The 14,881-nt window shown below is 43.9% G+C and overlaps 1 protein-coding gene across 1 annotated transcript in view; it reads left to right on the top strand.

Moving 5' to 3' along the window:
- Positions 1-4,475, top strand: part of LOC109890395 (ubiquitin carboxyl-terminal hydrolase 40) — a 31,354-nt gene extending 26,879 nt beyond the window's left edge. Inside the window, exons 20-31 of the mRNA XM_031824280.1 lie at positions 285-460; positions 611-647; positions 1,065-1,129; positions 1,632-1,706; positions 1,794-1,923; positions 1,988-2,070; positions 2,146-2,264; positions 2,344-2,409; positions 2,523-2,733; positions 2,842-2,937; positions 3,086-3,171; positions 3,339-4,475. Of these exons, the coding sequence (XP_031680140.1) occupies positions 285-460; positions 611-647; positions 1,065-1,129; positions 1,632-1,706; positions 1,794-1,923; positions 1,988-2,070; positions 2,146-2,264; positions 2,344-2,409; positions 2,523-2,733; positions 2,842-2,937; positions 3,086-3,171; positions 3,339-3,462 (1,268 nt within the window). The 3' untranslated portion in view covers positions 3,463-4,475. The remainder of the gene's footprint in view (positions 1-284; positions 461-610; positions 648-1,064; positions 1,130-1,631; positions 1,707-1,793; positions 1,924-1,987; positions 2,071-2,145; positions 2,265-2,343; positions 2,410-2,522; positions 2,734-2,841; positions 2,938-3,085; positions 3,172-3,338) is intronic.
- The last annotated feature ends 10,406 nt before the right edge of the window (positions 4,476-14,881 follow it).

The following is a 14,881-nucleotide window of genomic DNA, read 5'->3' as shown; positions in this document are numbered from 1 at the left end:
ACAACACCCTTTTTGAGATTGCGAGATGTTTTATTTTTCCATCCAATCAATTTAAATGTGATATTGTCAAGTAAATTGTAATTATTTGTGTATGGAGGGTAGGTTATTATGGGCTAGCTTGCTCAGCCCGCAAACTAAAGATAAAATCACCTGATATAGATTTTGTGGGGGAGGGGGGGGGCAGTAGCTTTCAGTTGGCAATGGCCCGGTGTGCCACTGGCAATTTACCTGAATGTATTTACCTGAACGTTAAGCCGTGTGTTTGTGTGTGTTGCCTTCCACAGTGTGTGAGGAGCTGAGTGTTCGTGACGCTGGGGTTAGGCTGATGACCTCCCTGTCCCTCTGTCCTGGAACGGCCCCCAAAGACACACAGCTGTTCCTGTACTTCAGTGTGGGGACAGCACCCTCATCTGGCTTGGAGGGGGAAATCATTGTAGAGCGGTCCAGCACAGTTAAACAGGTGGGGAATGACTGCTGGTATGCTGGTTGGTCGGTCTATCTGCCTGCCTGCCTGCCTGCCTGCCTGCCTGCCTGTGTCTGTCTCTCTGTCAGACAGTGTATCTGCTTCTCTGCTAATGACTGCTAATCCTATCTATACATTCTATTGTAGTGTCTCAAGAAAATGTTGGAGTCAGCAAGACTTGAAGGTAAAACTATTGGATTATAAGTGTGTCCCTTCTCTCTTGTGTGTGCATTTGTGTTAATTTTTTTATTTATTTTAATTTTTTATTTGACCTTTATTTAACTAGGCAAGTCAGTTAAGAACAAATTCTTATTTTCAATGACGGCCTAGGAACAGTGGGTTAACTGCCTGTCAGGGGCAGAACGACACATTTGTACCTTGTCAGCTTGGGGATTTGAACTTCCGGTTACTAGTCCAACGCTCTAACCACTAGGCCACCCTGCCGCCCCATGGTGTCGGGTTAATGGTGTCGGGTTAATGGTGTCGGGTTAATGGTGTCGGGTTAATGGTGTCGGGTTAATGGTGTCGGGTTAATGGTGTAGGGTTAATGGTGTAGGGGTAATGGTGTAGTGGTGTAATGGTATGTGTGTTGTGTGTACAGGGGACGGGTGGCATCTAAGGAGGCTGGACTGGTGTGAGGAGGTGGGAGAGGCTTTGATGGATGAGGTGAGTAACCAGAATTATAAAACTGGTTGTTTGGATGCTGATTGGTTGATACAGGGAGTTATTCACGACAATCCCCCAGGTAATGCCTGTTAACAGCTTAATTTGAATTAGCAAAGCTCCTTCAGCGTCCCACAGCCCAGCCAGGCAAATAATAAGCTTGATCTCCCTGGGGAAAAAATGTGTCTCAACAGTTGAGGTTTGTCTAAAACATATATATTTTTTATGAAAACAGGTTGTTCATCTTTTTTATATGCCGGCAATTGTTTTGTTGAAGCAATAAGGGCCCTGGAACCCGGGATTATCAGTGAATAACACCCTCCTAAGGGCTGTTCCCTTTGACCTCTGCTTAGCGTCAGGCTTAAGAACAGGCCATAGTCGGGTGTTATTCTCACGATAATCCCTGGGTCCTAATAAATGATTGCTTCAGCGAAATCAGGAAGTGGGATACATTTTCCGCACTCTTTTTCACTAACTGCCACAATCTCTCTTGTTTCTTTCCCAGGAGGCGTCTCTCTCAGAGCTGAAGATGAGTCATGGAGACGCTCTGGTGATTACTGAGGGACGACTTCCTCCCAAGGTACACTCAACTTCCTGTTCTCTTTCAACCCCATTTACTCTCTACAGACATGTATTCCCTCTCTCACGTCCCCGTTCTCTCTCTCAGGGTTTTCTGAAGCTGTCAGTCTGGCTGTATGTGGAGCCGAGCGCCTACTCTGTTGTCTCCATGGAAACAGAGGTCAACGGCATGGCCGCGGGGTCCACGGAGGGTCAGAGGTTGGAGGATATGACTACAGGTGAGACACACACACACACACAGTATGAAACTAAGTCCACTGGTTAAAATGTGTGTGTGTTTAGTGGGCGGGGCCATGGTGGAGCTGAGGACTGTGGGACAGGTGGAGATCTCAGAGGAGGCTACACTGGAAGAGCTGAAGACTCAGGTAGTGTGTGTGTTGATACTGCTCCTTCCAGTCTGTGTCTGTCCATGCTGTGTGTGTTAATACTCTGTGTGTTAGGTGCTGACCCTGCCGGAGCTGCAGTATGTTTGTGTGCCCACTCCTGCGTTTCTGCGTGTGTGGCAGCTGGAGGGACAGAGACTAACCCGTATCCTCAGAGGACAACAACACACACTCAGGTACACACACACTCCTCCCTCTCACTTCTGTCCATCTCCTCTCGCCCCTTTCTTTTTCTCAACAAGTATCTGTTCACAGGAAGTTGAAGTTGAGCAGTGGGGTGGAGTTTTGTGTGCAGCAGCTACTGAGAGAAGAGGATCTTGGGTAAGCCTGGGGTTATTCTACTCTCATTGGTCAGTTAAGCAGATACCGGAAGCATGATTTCTGATCTGTTGTTATCTCCCTCCATCTTATTGCCCCATTCCTCCCTCTCCCAGTCCCAAGGAGGTGTTGCTGCGTGTCCAGATGGGGGTGCCAGGGGAGAGGGGTTATTACCCTCCAGAGGACCTGGTCTGGGATGCTTCTCGAGACCCTTCCCCCAGATCGCTACGCTCTGCCCTGGCCTCAACATACGGCCTCTCTCCTGACTCCCTGCTACTGGCCAAGCACCAGCCACACACACACACCTGGGAGACTTTCTCCAACTGGGTAAGAGATGTGGAGGGAGGAAGGGAGGGAGCCTGATGTTTTGTTGTCACTCTCCTGTGGTTTATTTTATGACTCTTCCTGGCGCTTGTTGATGATGCGTGCACACAGAGCCAGCAGGTGTCCAAGCGGAAGAAGAAGAAAAAGGCGGAGTCTCTGCTTGGAGCACCTTTCCACCTTAAAGATGGTGACATCATCGGTGTCAAGGTAACAAATGCACCTCTGTGGTTCATCGTATTGGTTGCTTTCCAGCCTGCTCTGCTTTAATTGGTCAAAACTTGCTTATTGAATGTGACATGGTTTTCTGATTTAGATAATACGTCGACAGTAACATGGTGTTTTTCTGATTGGACAGAACCTGTTGATTGACAATAACCGGGACTTTAGCACACAACAGGATGAGCAGAGGTTGAGGGAAGAGAAGGAGCAACGCAGGAAAGGGTGGGGCTTCTTAAAATATCCAATGAGACTCAGGTCACAGTGTTGGCACTGCTTTTCGTGTATGACATTAGCTTTAGAAGAAAGTGTATTTATAGTTAAAGTTAATATAAATACATAAGTAAATGTCTACAGTTTATTTTGATACTATTTCCTCTTTACTCCTGTAGAGGGCAGGGTGTGGGGGCTGAAGTTGAGACCAACCGAGGGGTGGGACCAGAGAAGAAGATGGGGCCAATCAAGACCAGGAAGACAGAGGTGGCCCTGTCAATCAACGTGGGGGTGTTCCGATAGCCTCGCCTTACACACACAAACACATGCGCACATACAGACTTTCTCACCGTGGCATTGCTCAACATAATGAAACATCTTCGGGACGTGTTTGTGTGCCCCCCCCATACATCTGCTATCTACTGCTAGTGTAGGTCTGGTGGTGGGATGACTTACTGGTTCGCTATACAGACCTCTGTCTACTCAATGTCACGAGCTGCAGTCTCTGACTTTCCTTCCATCTCTCTGTCACTACACCTGGATCCCTTCTCCCCTCTACATGAGATCCAATAGGAACCAGTATTTCCACTCATAGTACTGGGTGTATTACATATATATTGGTATGTATTTACAGTATCTGCTGACTAGTTTGCAATGGTACACACCATAGAGGTATAGATATGTACCAGTAGATTATAGATAATATATACACCTATATTTCTAATAAGAGTTAGTGGATTTATATCCATGCCTTAACATGGACGAGCCACAATTCAGCTCAGTCCAGAATAGTCCTCCCTACCTCATTTCTCTACCTCTCTGTTGCGCCCTCTCTCTCTCTCTCTCTACCTTTCTTTCCCTCCTAACTTCATCTTCGCTTCGTGGTCTCACCCTCTCGCCATTTTCCTTACATGGGAAAGAGTCCAATTCTTTTCTCTGTATCCCATCATGCCTCTGTACCAGAGTTGATCACGTTAATCATACGATAATTATGTTTGTTTCATGTGCATGCGGTGGGGGTGTGTGGTCGGACTTCAGGGAGTTACAATAATTCATGGATCATTTGACTAATACGTCATACATAACTTTTAATCGAAATGACGGTTGGACAATGAATACGAGCGACTTTGTTTTGGATTATGAGATTATGGTTTCCTAACTAATCTGATGTTTTTATTTGTTAATTTGCTGTAAGAATAACTTAAGTTAGTTTTGAGTACAGTTTGACTTCTACTTGTGGTGAGGGTCATTGCTAAGAGGCAAGGTTTGACAGATGTGTTTTGGATTAAATACAGAATAAAACCGATCAAGATGCATGTTTGCAAATCTTGTTTTATTTCTTTTGAAGTCATGATGCATGTTTACAGACCTTTATCATTTGCATATTCTCTGTAGCAGCCACGAATCATAGTAGGCCTACACATTTGAATTTACAACTTGTTGCCAGTACCAAGAAGCAAATTCTCCATAAAACCATCATATTTGGCTATACCAAAACAATGCTTATCAAACATGCTGAACAATTAATCAAATGGCCATCTGGACTATTTACATTGACTGACCCCCCCCCCCCCCCCCCCCCTGTTTTTACTCTGCTGCTACTCGCTGTTTATTATCTATGCATAGCCACTTTACCCCTACCTACATATACAAATGACCTCGACTAACCTGTACCCCTGCACATTGACTCGGTACTGGTACCCCCTTTATATAGCCTCGTTATTTTTATTCTGTTACTTTTATTTTATTTTTTACTTTAGTTTATTTAGTAAATATTTTCTTAACTCTTTCTTGAGCTACATTGTTGGTTAAGAGCTTGTAAGTAAACATTTCACAGTAAGGTCTACAACTGTTGTTTGTGATAAATACGATTTGATTTGACATAAATGATGTGGGTGTGTGTGAAACGGACCTGTCCTGGGTTAGGTGGTGACAGGGCCGTGGGAGACATTGCTTTCAGCATCATGTTGTGCATTCTGCATCAACATCAGCTCCACCATGTCTAACACACACATACATGAAAATGAACATTATGCACACACACGCACACAAGTAGCTGTATTTGGCATTTGTGTGTGTGTGTTTACCTTTGATGCTCCCAGACCGTGGTGCATGGTTTGGCTGAGGAGGGGGCATCTGTTGTATGAGGGGCTGTTGCTGTGGTAACTGCTGTATGAAGGTAGTAGGCTGCTGGGGCAACTACAGACCAAGAGAGAAATAGCATCAGCTGTCTGTGTAAGAGAGAAATAGCATCAGCTGTCTGTGTAAGAGAGAAATAGCATCAGCTGTCTGTGTAAGAGAGAAATAGCATCAGCTGTCTGTGTAAGAGAGAAATAGCATCAGCTGTCTGTGTGTAAGAGAGGATCAGAATTAGGAGTAACATCAGAAAACACAGTCACACAAAAAGGAACAATCAGGGTTTGCTTGTACTTCAACGTTTCATTACAATATTTATTTTCAAACATTTTATAGTCTTACTGGTGGATAGGGCAGACTCTGCTCTGCTGTCCTTGTTGTCCCTCTCATTCTCCAGTCACTGTGGACATGAAGACAAGCAGGAGGGGAGTAGTCAGCAGTCAATGAGGCCATGAGCAGCCAGAACTCACAACATCAGAAAAGATTGCCTCTTTTACTACTTTTTGTTTCACTCATAAGTTAAAAACATGGCATTTTTGTCTATCAAAGTAAATGATCAGATGATTATTTGATATCCAGCAGCCTGAGTTTGAGTCGGGTCATCTGGTCAAGCATGAGATTAGTCATTCGGAGAGTACTGTATTCTTCACACTGTGAAGTTGTCCACACACACACACACACAATAAGTGACTGAGGGTCACCACTGTACACACCCCCACTCCCCCGTCCCCAATTTACCTGTAGCTCTTTAGCCGTACGTCACACACCTTTCGATCAGCTTTCAGTCTCTACGCCAAACTGAGACCACTTACCTGGTTACTAAGGGACGCCTACTGCTTGGTTACCTTTCCAGGGGCCTGTTGCACAAAAGTAGAATTAAGACATCCGGGATAAATGACTCAGCTGAGCTCAATGAAGCCAAAACATGTGCGTCCAGGCTTAATTGGTTGCACAAAGACCAAGCCAGGATGAGCAGACACGGATTCATTAAGCCAGGTGAAACCAATCCTGGATAGGTGCGCGCTCACGGCTCACTCAAATAGACCCCGCCACAGATCACAGATTAACTGATTTACCATGGCAACTAGAGCCGCGTACTTTTCCCCGTCGGAAGCACAAATCCTCATGGAGGCATACGAGGAGGTAAAAGATATAATTAAGAAGAAAGGCAACACCGCCACAGTGATAAAGCAAAGAGAAAAAGCGTGGCAAAGTATTGCAGACCGCCTGAATGCGTAAGTAGTGCACAATTACACACTCACCGCTCCGCTGAAACATCACAATTACAATTCAAATATTTAATTCACATCTCCAAAAATGCAGTTGTACTGTAATTATGAAACGGTTAAATTTGTTATTGAAATGCACTGCAGATATGAGTGAAATTGTGTAAAGTAACTCCATCACACTGTATAAAGCTATGATAAAAAATTTGATATTTTTACTGAAAACAAGACAAAAATACCAAGTAATTTTTTGCAGTGTGACTCCATTAAATGTGTGTGTGTGTGTGTGTGTAGATTAAACATGAACGGGCCAAAACGGACATGGCAGCAGGTCAAAATCAAATACAAGAACATTCTGCAGAATGGTATGGTCCCTGACTAATATTTAACAAAGCACAAGCATATATTGTACCCAGAAGGTGCCTGCTCACACATTGTCTGTACTGTTTTAGCAGTGAAAAAGAATACCCACAGACAAGGCACGGGTGGTGGGTCACCAAAGGCTGACCTTACCCCAGCAGAGGACATGGCCTTGGAGCTAAATAAAGGCAGGCCCGTCTTAGAGGGGATCCCTGGGGGGAAAGAGACGAGCATAGGTTCCTCCCAAGATGCCACCCGCTTCATTCAAGGTATGTCCTTCCATCTCTACATGGGATACAACCACATTCATATTGAATCAATTTGGACTGTCTGACTTTGGTTTACCTATTGCCTTGCAGTGTCTGGCAGCACTGTGTTCCTGTTAGAGCCACCAGCACAAGCACCAGACGATGCTGATCCAGTGAGTACTCCATCAAAGGCATACTGTAGGCCTGGCATGTCTTGTCTACTAGCTTCAATATGAATCCGATTAAATGTGATAGGGTGAAGGCCCCAGTGCAGCAGCAACAGCACATGATGGAGACGATGATGAGGAGGAGACCATCTCTCTGGATTCCAGAAGGCATGAGGTATCATGTTAAGACTGTGAAAGTACTATTTACTCTACAATGGTGAGGAGTCCTCATCAAAATCAAAAAATCTAATTTCTTTCACAGGACCCAGATGCTATACAGTGGGAAAACCAGCCTGGCAACATAGTGCGTATTAATAAAAGGACACCACATCCTGCCAAATTCCAGCTGCGCTAATTGTATTGTGTTCACAGAGCTCACAAGCTATCAGAAAGTTGTATGGCAACCACCTCCGGCGCCAAATAGAACTGGCAGACATAGACATTCAGTACAAGAAGAAAAAGATGGAAAATCTTGCACTGGAGTTCGAAATAAAAAAGAGGACAATTAGGAAACTGGACCTTGAAATAAAAAAACTTGAGAGGGAGGTGAGATATGCCTTCAATGTACACTGTATGCTAACTGTAACACAAATGTATTAATCATTATTTTTCTTTCCTCCCCCAGCTCCAAGAAGATGACACAGCTCAAAATAAAAATTAGGTATATTCTCGTAAAGTCAAGTGAGCCATGACATATGAGCTCTTATTGTGAGCACACAGGACGGTGGCATCTTTCTAAGTTTTTTTTTATTTTCCCAGCAATCAGTACAACCAAGTCATCGTTATAAGGCATCGCCCTCTTTTGCCCACCCCCCCCAGCACCAGGTGTGGCCACTAGCCTATATGAAGGCCCAAAATTGTGTGTTCCTTTCTGCTCTGACAATGGCATGCCCATTCGTGCGAGATGTGGTGGATGAAGAAGCACTTGTGCTGAGGAGAGCCTTCAGGCGAGAAAGGGTCTTCAGGGACCGGTTGGACCCACTGGCCTTCCCTGATGACCATCTATATGAAAGATACAGGTTTTCTGCAGATGACATCAGGTATCTATGCAGACTACTGGGTCCCAGGATTAAGCACCGTACTGCACGGAGCCATGCACTGTGGTGGAGCAAATGGTTTGTGTGGCCTTGCGCTTTTTTGCTAGTGGAGCCTTCCTGTACTCAGTGGGGGATGCAGAACAGCTGAACAAGGCCACAATTTGCCGCACAATAAGGAGTGTGTGTCTGGCTATCAAAGCATTAGCAGATGTCTTCATCTCCTTCCCTGCCCACAGAAGACTCTGACATCAAAGAGGAGTTCTATAGGATTGCAGGTAAGAGGATCTACAAATTACAGGACAACTGTTAACACATAGTAGGATACTCATTACTTTGTGTGACAGGTTTCCCCAATGTCATTGGTGCAGTGGACTGCACACACATAAGGATAAAAGCCCCCTCAGGTGCCCATGAGGCCGATTTTGTGAATAGGAAATCCTTTCACAGCATTAATGTTCAGGTGAACATAACTTTTTGATATTGTCCATTGACGAACACTCTGCATTGCCAGTGATGTGCATTGATTGGTGTAATATTCCTCATCTTATGATTTCAGATGGTCTGCAATGCTGACTGTGTGATCAGCAATGTTGTGGCAAAATGGCCTGGCTCAGTCCATGACTCCAGAATCTTTCGGGCCTCTGAAATCTATCACAAGGTAAGCCACACAACCCCTATTTATAACCATCATGGCTGTGTCAAGAATATCACTGTGTTTATGAGGTAGTAATGATGAGATTTTGTGTTGACAGGTGAATTCTCTGGTGTGTTGCTGGGAGACAGGGGGTATGGCTGCCAGCCTTTTCTCCTGACACCTTTCACAGACCCCCAGGAAGCACAGCAGGCCTACAACCATGCCCATGCCAGGACCAGGGCCAGAGTTGAAATGACCTTTGGCCTCCTGAAGGCACGCTTTCACTGCCTTCACAAATTAAGGGTCAGCCCTGTTAGGGCATGTGATATTACTGTGGCTTGTGCTGTCCTCCACAATGTGGCCTGCCTGAGGAAGGAGAGGGCCCCCAGAGTGCCACCAGCCATGGACTGGGACAATCCGGCAATCTTCCCTGATGACGACAGTGGTCGGCTGCTGAGGGACCAATATGTGTTGAATTATTTTAGTTAGTATGTGTGCTTTCAATTTTGGTTAAATATGTCCTGCGGTGGCAGAGGAATTTGGGTTTTTTTGGGTTCGTTTTTTGACGAATTTGGCCTCTTATGATGTTTGTGCGGTATACTGTGTGTAATACAAGGCTGCAGGGAGGCTACTGCATCCATTCATTTGTCTGTTCAGTTGATGTGTATGGATTTGTCCTGCGTTTATTTTAGTGTGCAGACATGCAGGGTGTGTTATACACATTCAAAGGTCTGTATATGTATCATTTTGTATAATATGCTTGGATTCTGTGCTTTCCATCTTGTAGAGTCACTGTGACTTCAGTTTCGAAAGGAGCTGATGGTTTACCTGCTTTGTTTTGTCCTTATTCAATAAAGGAACATAATGTTACACATTGTGTTTTTATATTCATATGGAATGTGTATTTGTTTATATGACAGAGTACTAGGGCCACACTGAAGAAAAAGGATAAAGTCATAAATTTATGAGGCTGGTTCTTTCTGCAGAAAAGCTACATATTGTTTTTACAGTTTTGATACTTATGACAATGTGATACTTAATATTCTGGCACATCAGCATGTCTTTGTTTATGAAACCATACTGAAGTACAATTTCACAAAATGCCCCACATCTGTCATTTTAACAACTGTCCTTTAAAACAACTGGTTACAATATTATGACTTGTGTTTTTTTCCCCTCTGTGGCCCTAATATTCTATCATTTTATATATAGCCTTATAGTCTATGGGAAACTAAATTATCTAATAGCAACATCATCTAAAAATCTTTTTTTTATCCAAAATCATTGCAATTAATGATCAAACGTTTAAATAATAACAGTGGGTCTAGTTATATGTGATAACAATGTATAGTGAGCAGTGAAATAACTATTGGTTTCCATTTGTGGTGACTGCTGACTGACATTAGGGATGAGATTAAATAGATCCTGGAATTTAGCCTGGTCTGGAGCAGGCTAGCTCTACAGAATAAATCTCCATGGTAATTTATACCATAACATATCCTCCTGCCCCCTATCCATCTTTAGTGCAACCGGATTACGGATCAATTGAGCCAGGATCACCAAGATATCCTGGCTTAATCCTTTATCCTAGTTTTGTGCAACAGGCCCCTGGTTTTGGTCTTGATCCTAGGTGATTGTTTACCATCTGAGCCTACACAAGCTGTCTATTTCTCTTGAACAACAACCCAGTCAGGTAATTAAAGAAATGTAAAAGCAAGGGTCAGTGAAATTGTTTGGGATAAGAATAGAAAGTAATATATGCAATCAACATACAGACTGGTAGAAATTGGTATAAACTTGGGTGGTCATTTAATCATACCAGATTGGCACCCAAATAGGGTCTGGAATGAGAAGCTCTGGGCTGAAAATTTATAAATTGAGTCTTTATTTTGGAGAGATTGGAAGTCTTCTCCTGTCCAAAAAGTTGGACCTGGACCCAGGGACAAACGTAATCATTTGGAGGCCCCGCTCCACCCCTCCTCGTTTAAAAAAAAGATTTATAGTAAAGACATCATTTAACTGTAAAAATATATGACCTTTTATCCCCCTCGAGTCTATGGGCCCGGGGCTAGGTTTCTACTGAGCTAACATATGGAATTGTTTTAAGATGGTCATACCAGGGATCATTTAGCTATTTACTTTAGATTATTAGGACCCATGTAGGTATCAAAAATATATTAGATTTTATTTTATTTTATGGAACATTGAATTTGGCCTTACTGCTGTTTTTGTATTATTTATTTATGCCTCAAGCAGAGATTTTTATTTCTCTTTAATGGTCAGTCCGCCTGTGCCCGGACCTGAAAACAATCAGACCCATACCCGAATGGACCCGAGGACAACCCGAGCAAGACACGACCCATACCCGAATGGACCCGAGGGCAACCCGAGCTAGACACGACCAATACCCGAATGGACCCGAGGACAACCCGAGCAAGACACGACCCATACCTGAATGGACCCGAGGACAACCCGAGCAAGACACGACCCATACCTGAATGGACCCGAGGACAACCCGAGCTAGACACGACCCATACCCAAATGGACCCGAGGACAACCCGAGCAAGACACGACCCATACCCGAATGGACCCGAGGACAACCCGAGCAAGACACGACCCATACCCGAATGGACCCGAGGACAACCCGAGCAAGACACGACGCATTCCCGAATGGACCCGAGGACAACCCGAGCAAGACACGACCCATACCGAATGGACCCGAGGACAACCCGAGCAAGACACGACCCATACCCGAATGGACCCAAGGACAACCAGAGCAAGACACGACCCATACCCGAATGGACCCGAGGACAACCCGAGCTAGACACGACCCATACCTGAATGGACCCGAGGACAACCCGAGCTAGACACGACCCATACCTGAATGGACCTGAGGACAACCCGAGCTAGACACGACACACACCCTAACATACCAGAGTGACAAAAAAAATGATCCGCCAAGTTGCTCTTCTTCTTTCAGTCAATAGATTCACCTTAATAGCTTAAAATAAATATGCTATAGGTCAGAGGTATTCAACTCTTACCTTATGAGGTCTGGAGCCTACTGATTTTCCGTTCTACCTGATAGTTAAATACACCCGTCTGGTGTCCCAGGTCTAAATCAGGCCCTGATTGGAGGGGAACAAAAAAAAGTAGTGGAACTGGTTTTGAAGTCCAGCGTTGAGTTTGAAGGCTATAGCTCATATAGAGCCATGATCGTGTCCATTCGGGCCCACTCTGGTCTATCGGCTGTAGTTACATAGACCCAAGACCAGATGACAATCAAAGGCTGTGTTTACACAGGCAGCCCAATTCTGATCAAAATTTACTGGGTGAGAGGGGCTGGTTTCGGTGCCAATGCACCACACAACCAATAAACAAAGCATACTGACTTCGTGCACTTCAATGTCATGGTTTGCATTTTCAACACCACAATAAATAGACTAGTCCCCAAGTCCAGAACAGAGGCTGGGAAATGCACAGTATTAAATAGAGCCATGACTACATGGAACTCTGCCACAACAGGTAACAAGTTTTAAAAAACAGATAAAAGAACACCTTACTGCACAAAGGGGACTGAGAAGAGACACAGACATGTTATATATGCACTTTGTATTAGTCCTAGATATTGTGTGTATGTACTGATATGTAAACTATGTGTGACATTTGAAATGTATTTCGGTCCTTGACTAATAATGTTCTGTACTATGTCATGTTTATGTGGACCCCAGGAAGAGTAGATGATGCTTTTGCAGTGGCTAATGGGGATCCTAATAAATACCAAGTGTCAATCTGGACAAACAGAAAATACATTCCTCCCTACCTTGTAGGCGTACTCAGTATAGAATGTAGGACTTGACTTTTTGGTGTTTTGTAACAGATGTCTCTTTCCATTCATCAATTTGGCTGCTGCACAGTTTGGATTGGTTGATTTTATTTGTCAGTAAAAAAAATCTGATATTGTGGTCCCTATTTTTTTAAAACATAAATACATAGATAGACACAGAGAGAATCGTGAAAAAATGCTCATCCTCCAGATAGGTATGAGGGGGGAGTTTAAGTTCAGTTCTTACAAGCTTGTTTGGCTGGTAGCTTATTCTTTAGATGTTTGGGGCTGCTGGTGAACCGTGATGCACAGGCATATTCAGTGACACTGGACTTGCACATTAGCTAATGTTAGGTTTCCATCCAATTGGAAACAGATTTTTATGCGAATATTCAAAAATCTGAATAAAACAATATGCCTAGGGCCTCCCAAGTGGCGCAGCAGTCTAAGGCACTGCATTGCAGTGCTTGAGATGTCACTACAGTCCTGTTTCGAGCTGGCTGTGGCTGGGAGACTCATGAGGCAGCACACAATTGGCCCAGCGTCTTCCAGGTTGGGGGGAGGTTTGACTGGCCCGGGATTTCCTTATTCCATCACGCTCTAGTGAGTCCTTGTGGAGAGCTTGCAAGCTGACTTCAGTCACCAGTTGGCCAGTGTTTCATCTAACATATTTGTGTGGCTGGCTTGCGGGTTAAATTAGCAGTGCGGGTTTGGTGCTTGACAACATTAAAATTGTAACAAATATTTATAGCCTCTAGAAAAGAGAGAAGCTTAGGCCCAACCCGAGAGAGAGGTAGAGAAATGCCATTGGCATGCTACGACACCAACATGCATTTCTTTATGTCAGATGGCTGCTGCGTCTGCTATACAGATATACATACCAAATATTTAGATTAAAAAAATAAAGATAAGTATTATATTGTTAGATTACAGGAGTAACTCGCGTAGGCCTGAAACAGTCTTCCTCCCCTCAAGTTCACCTGTAGGAGTCAGTTGGAGCTCTGGGGCGCAGTGCCGTCATATCATAGGCCTGCAGTGGCTAAAGCTTAATAATAGCCACACCATACCAAACCTTCACAAACATTTCTAAACTTGATTAGCGTAATATCAAAAGTAAGTTCAACCATTTTTTATAGGGAAAGTATGAGCAGAAGAGCAAATGTAAACGAGGGGAAAAACGCACTACCCTCCCATGTGCTCAATAAAAAAATAACAACACCCCCCAAAGCAAAAAATAATAATAGTTTGACAACCCTCCCTATATTTTTTTTTTTTTTTTTTTTTTTTTAGAAGTAAAGGTGGAAGGTCACCGTATATTTTATTTTGTCCTAAAGGCATTGTGACAAAGGCAGATGACAACTGAGAAAATACGTGAAATTTGACAGCTTAGTTGTTGTGCTAACAGAAATCAACCCTCCCTATTTGTCCCACCCCTCCCCCAGTACATTTCGATGTGTCTATTTTGACCAATCAGATCAGCTCTGAAAAAGACCTCACTTGAAAAGAATAGAGGGAAAAAAATCAGAATTGTGCTGCGTGAATGCAACTAAACCGGAACCAACCCGCATAAGTTTGAAATTTGGACCCGGACCTGGTCTCGGGTATTCGTGTCCGGGTGGACCCATGAAGAGCTCTACTATGTAGTTAGTGGACAAAATCCATAGTCAAGATACCTCAGTTGATAGTTGAACTTGTGAAAGGCAACGCTATGCTGCTACTGGTTAACTCATTTCCCCCGGGCATTTAGTGCGCCGTTTGCATAGGTGGAGTAGTTGGTTTAAAAAGCTTCATGATCCAATCAAAAACAGGCACACATTTTTAAAATAGAGGTGTATGGGTGGACTATTTCTGTGACTCTCTACATGTATTGGCTAATTCCCTTTTCAATCAAAGTTTAGCTTCACCATTCAGTCCTCTGATTGGTTTGTAACTTGTCAGTCAGGGACCTGTAGAATGTGGGAGGGAGTTTTTTCAATGTAAACAGAAAGAGAACATGAATGCTATTGGCTGGGAAATTCGCTCCGAGTGTGTTGATTGGCCATATTAGCGGAGGAAACTTGATAAGGGCGGTGCTAAAACGACATGGCG

Source organism: Oncorhynchus kisutch, linkage group LG5, assembly GCF_002021735.2.
Source record: "Oncorhynchus kisutch isolate 150728-3 linkage group LG5, Okis_V2, whole genome shotgun sequence".
In the NCBI taxonomy this organism is placed as follows: domain Eukaryota; kingdom Metazoa; phylum Chordata; class Actinopteri; order Salmoniformes; family Salmonidae; genus Oncorhynchus; species Oncorhynchus kisutch.
Note: the sequence above shows the minus strand (reverse complement) of the source record. Positions and strands in the feature narration are given on the sequence as shown.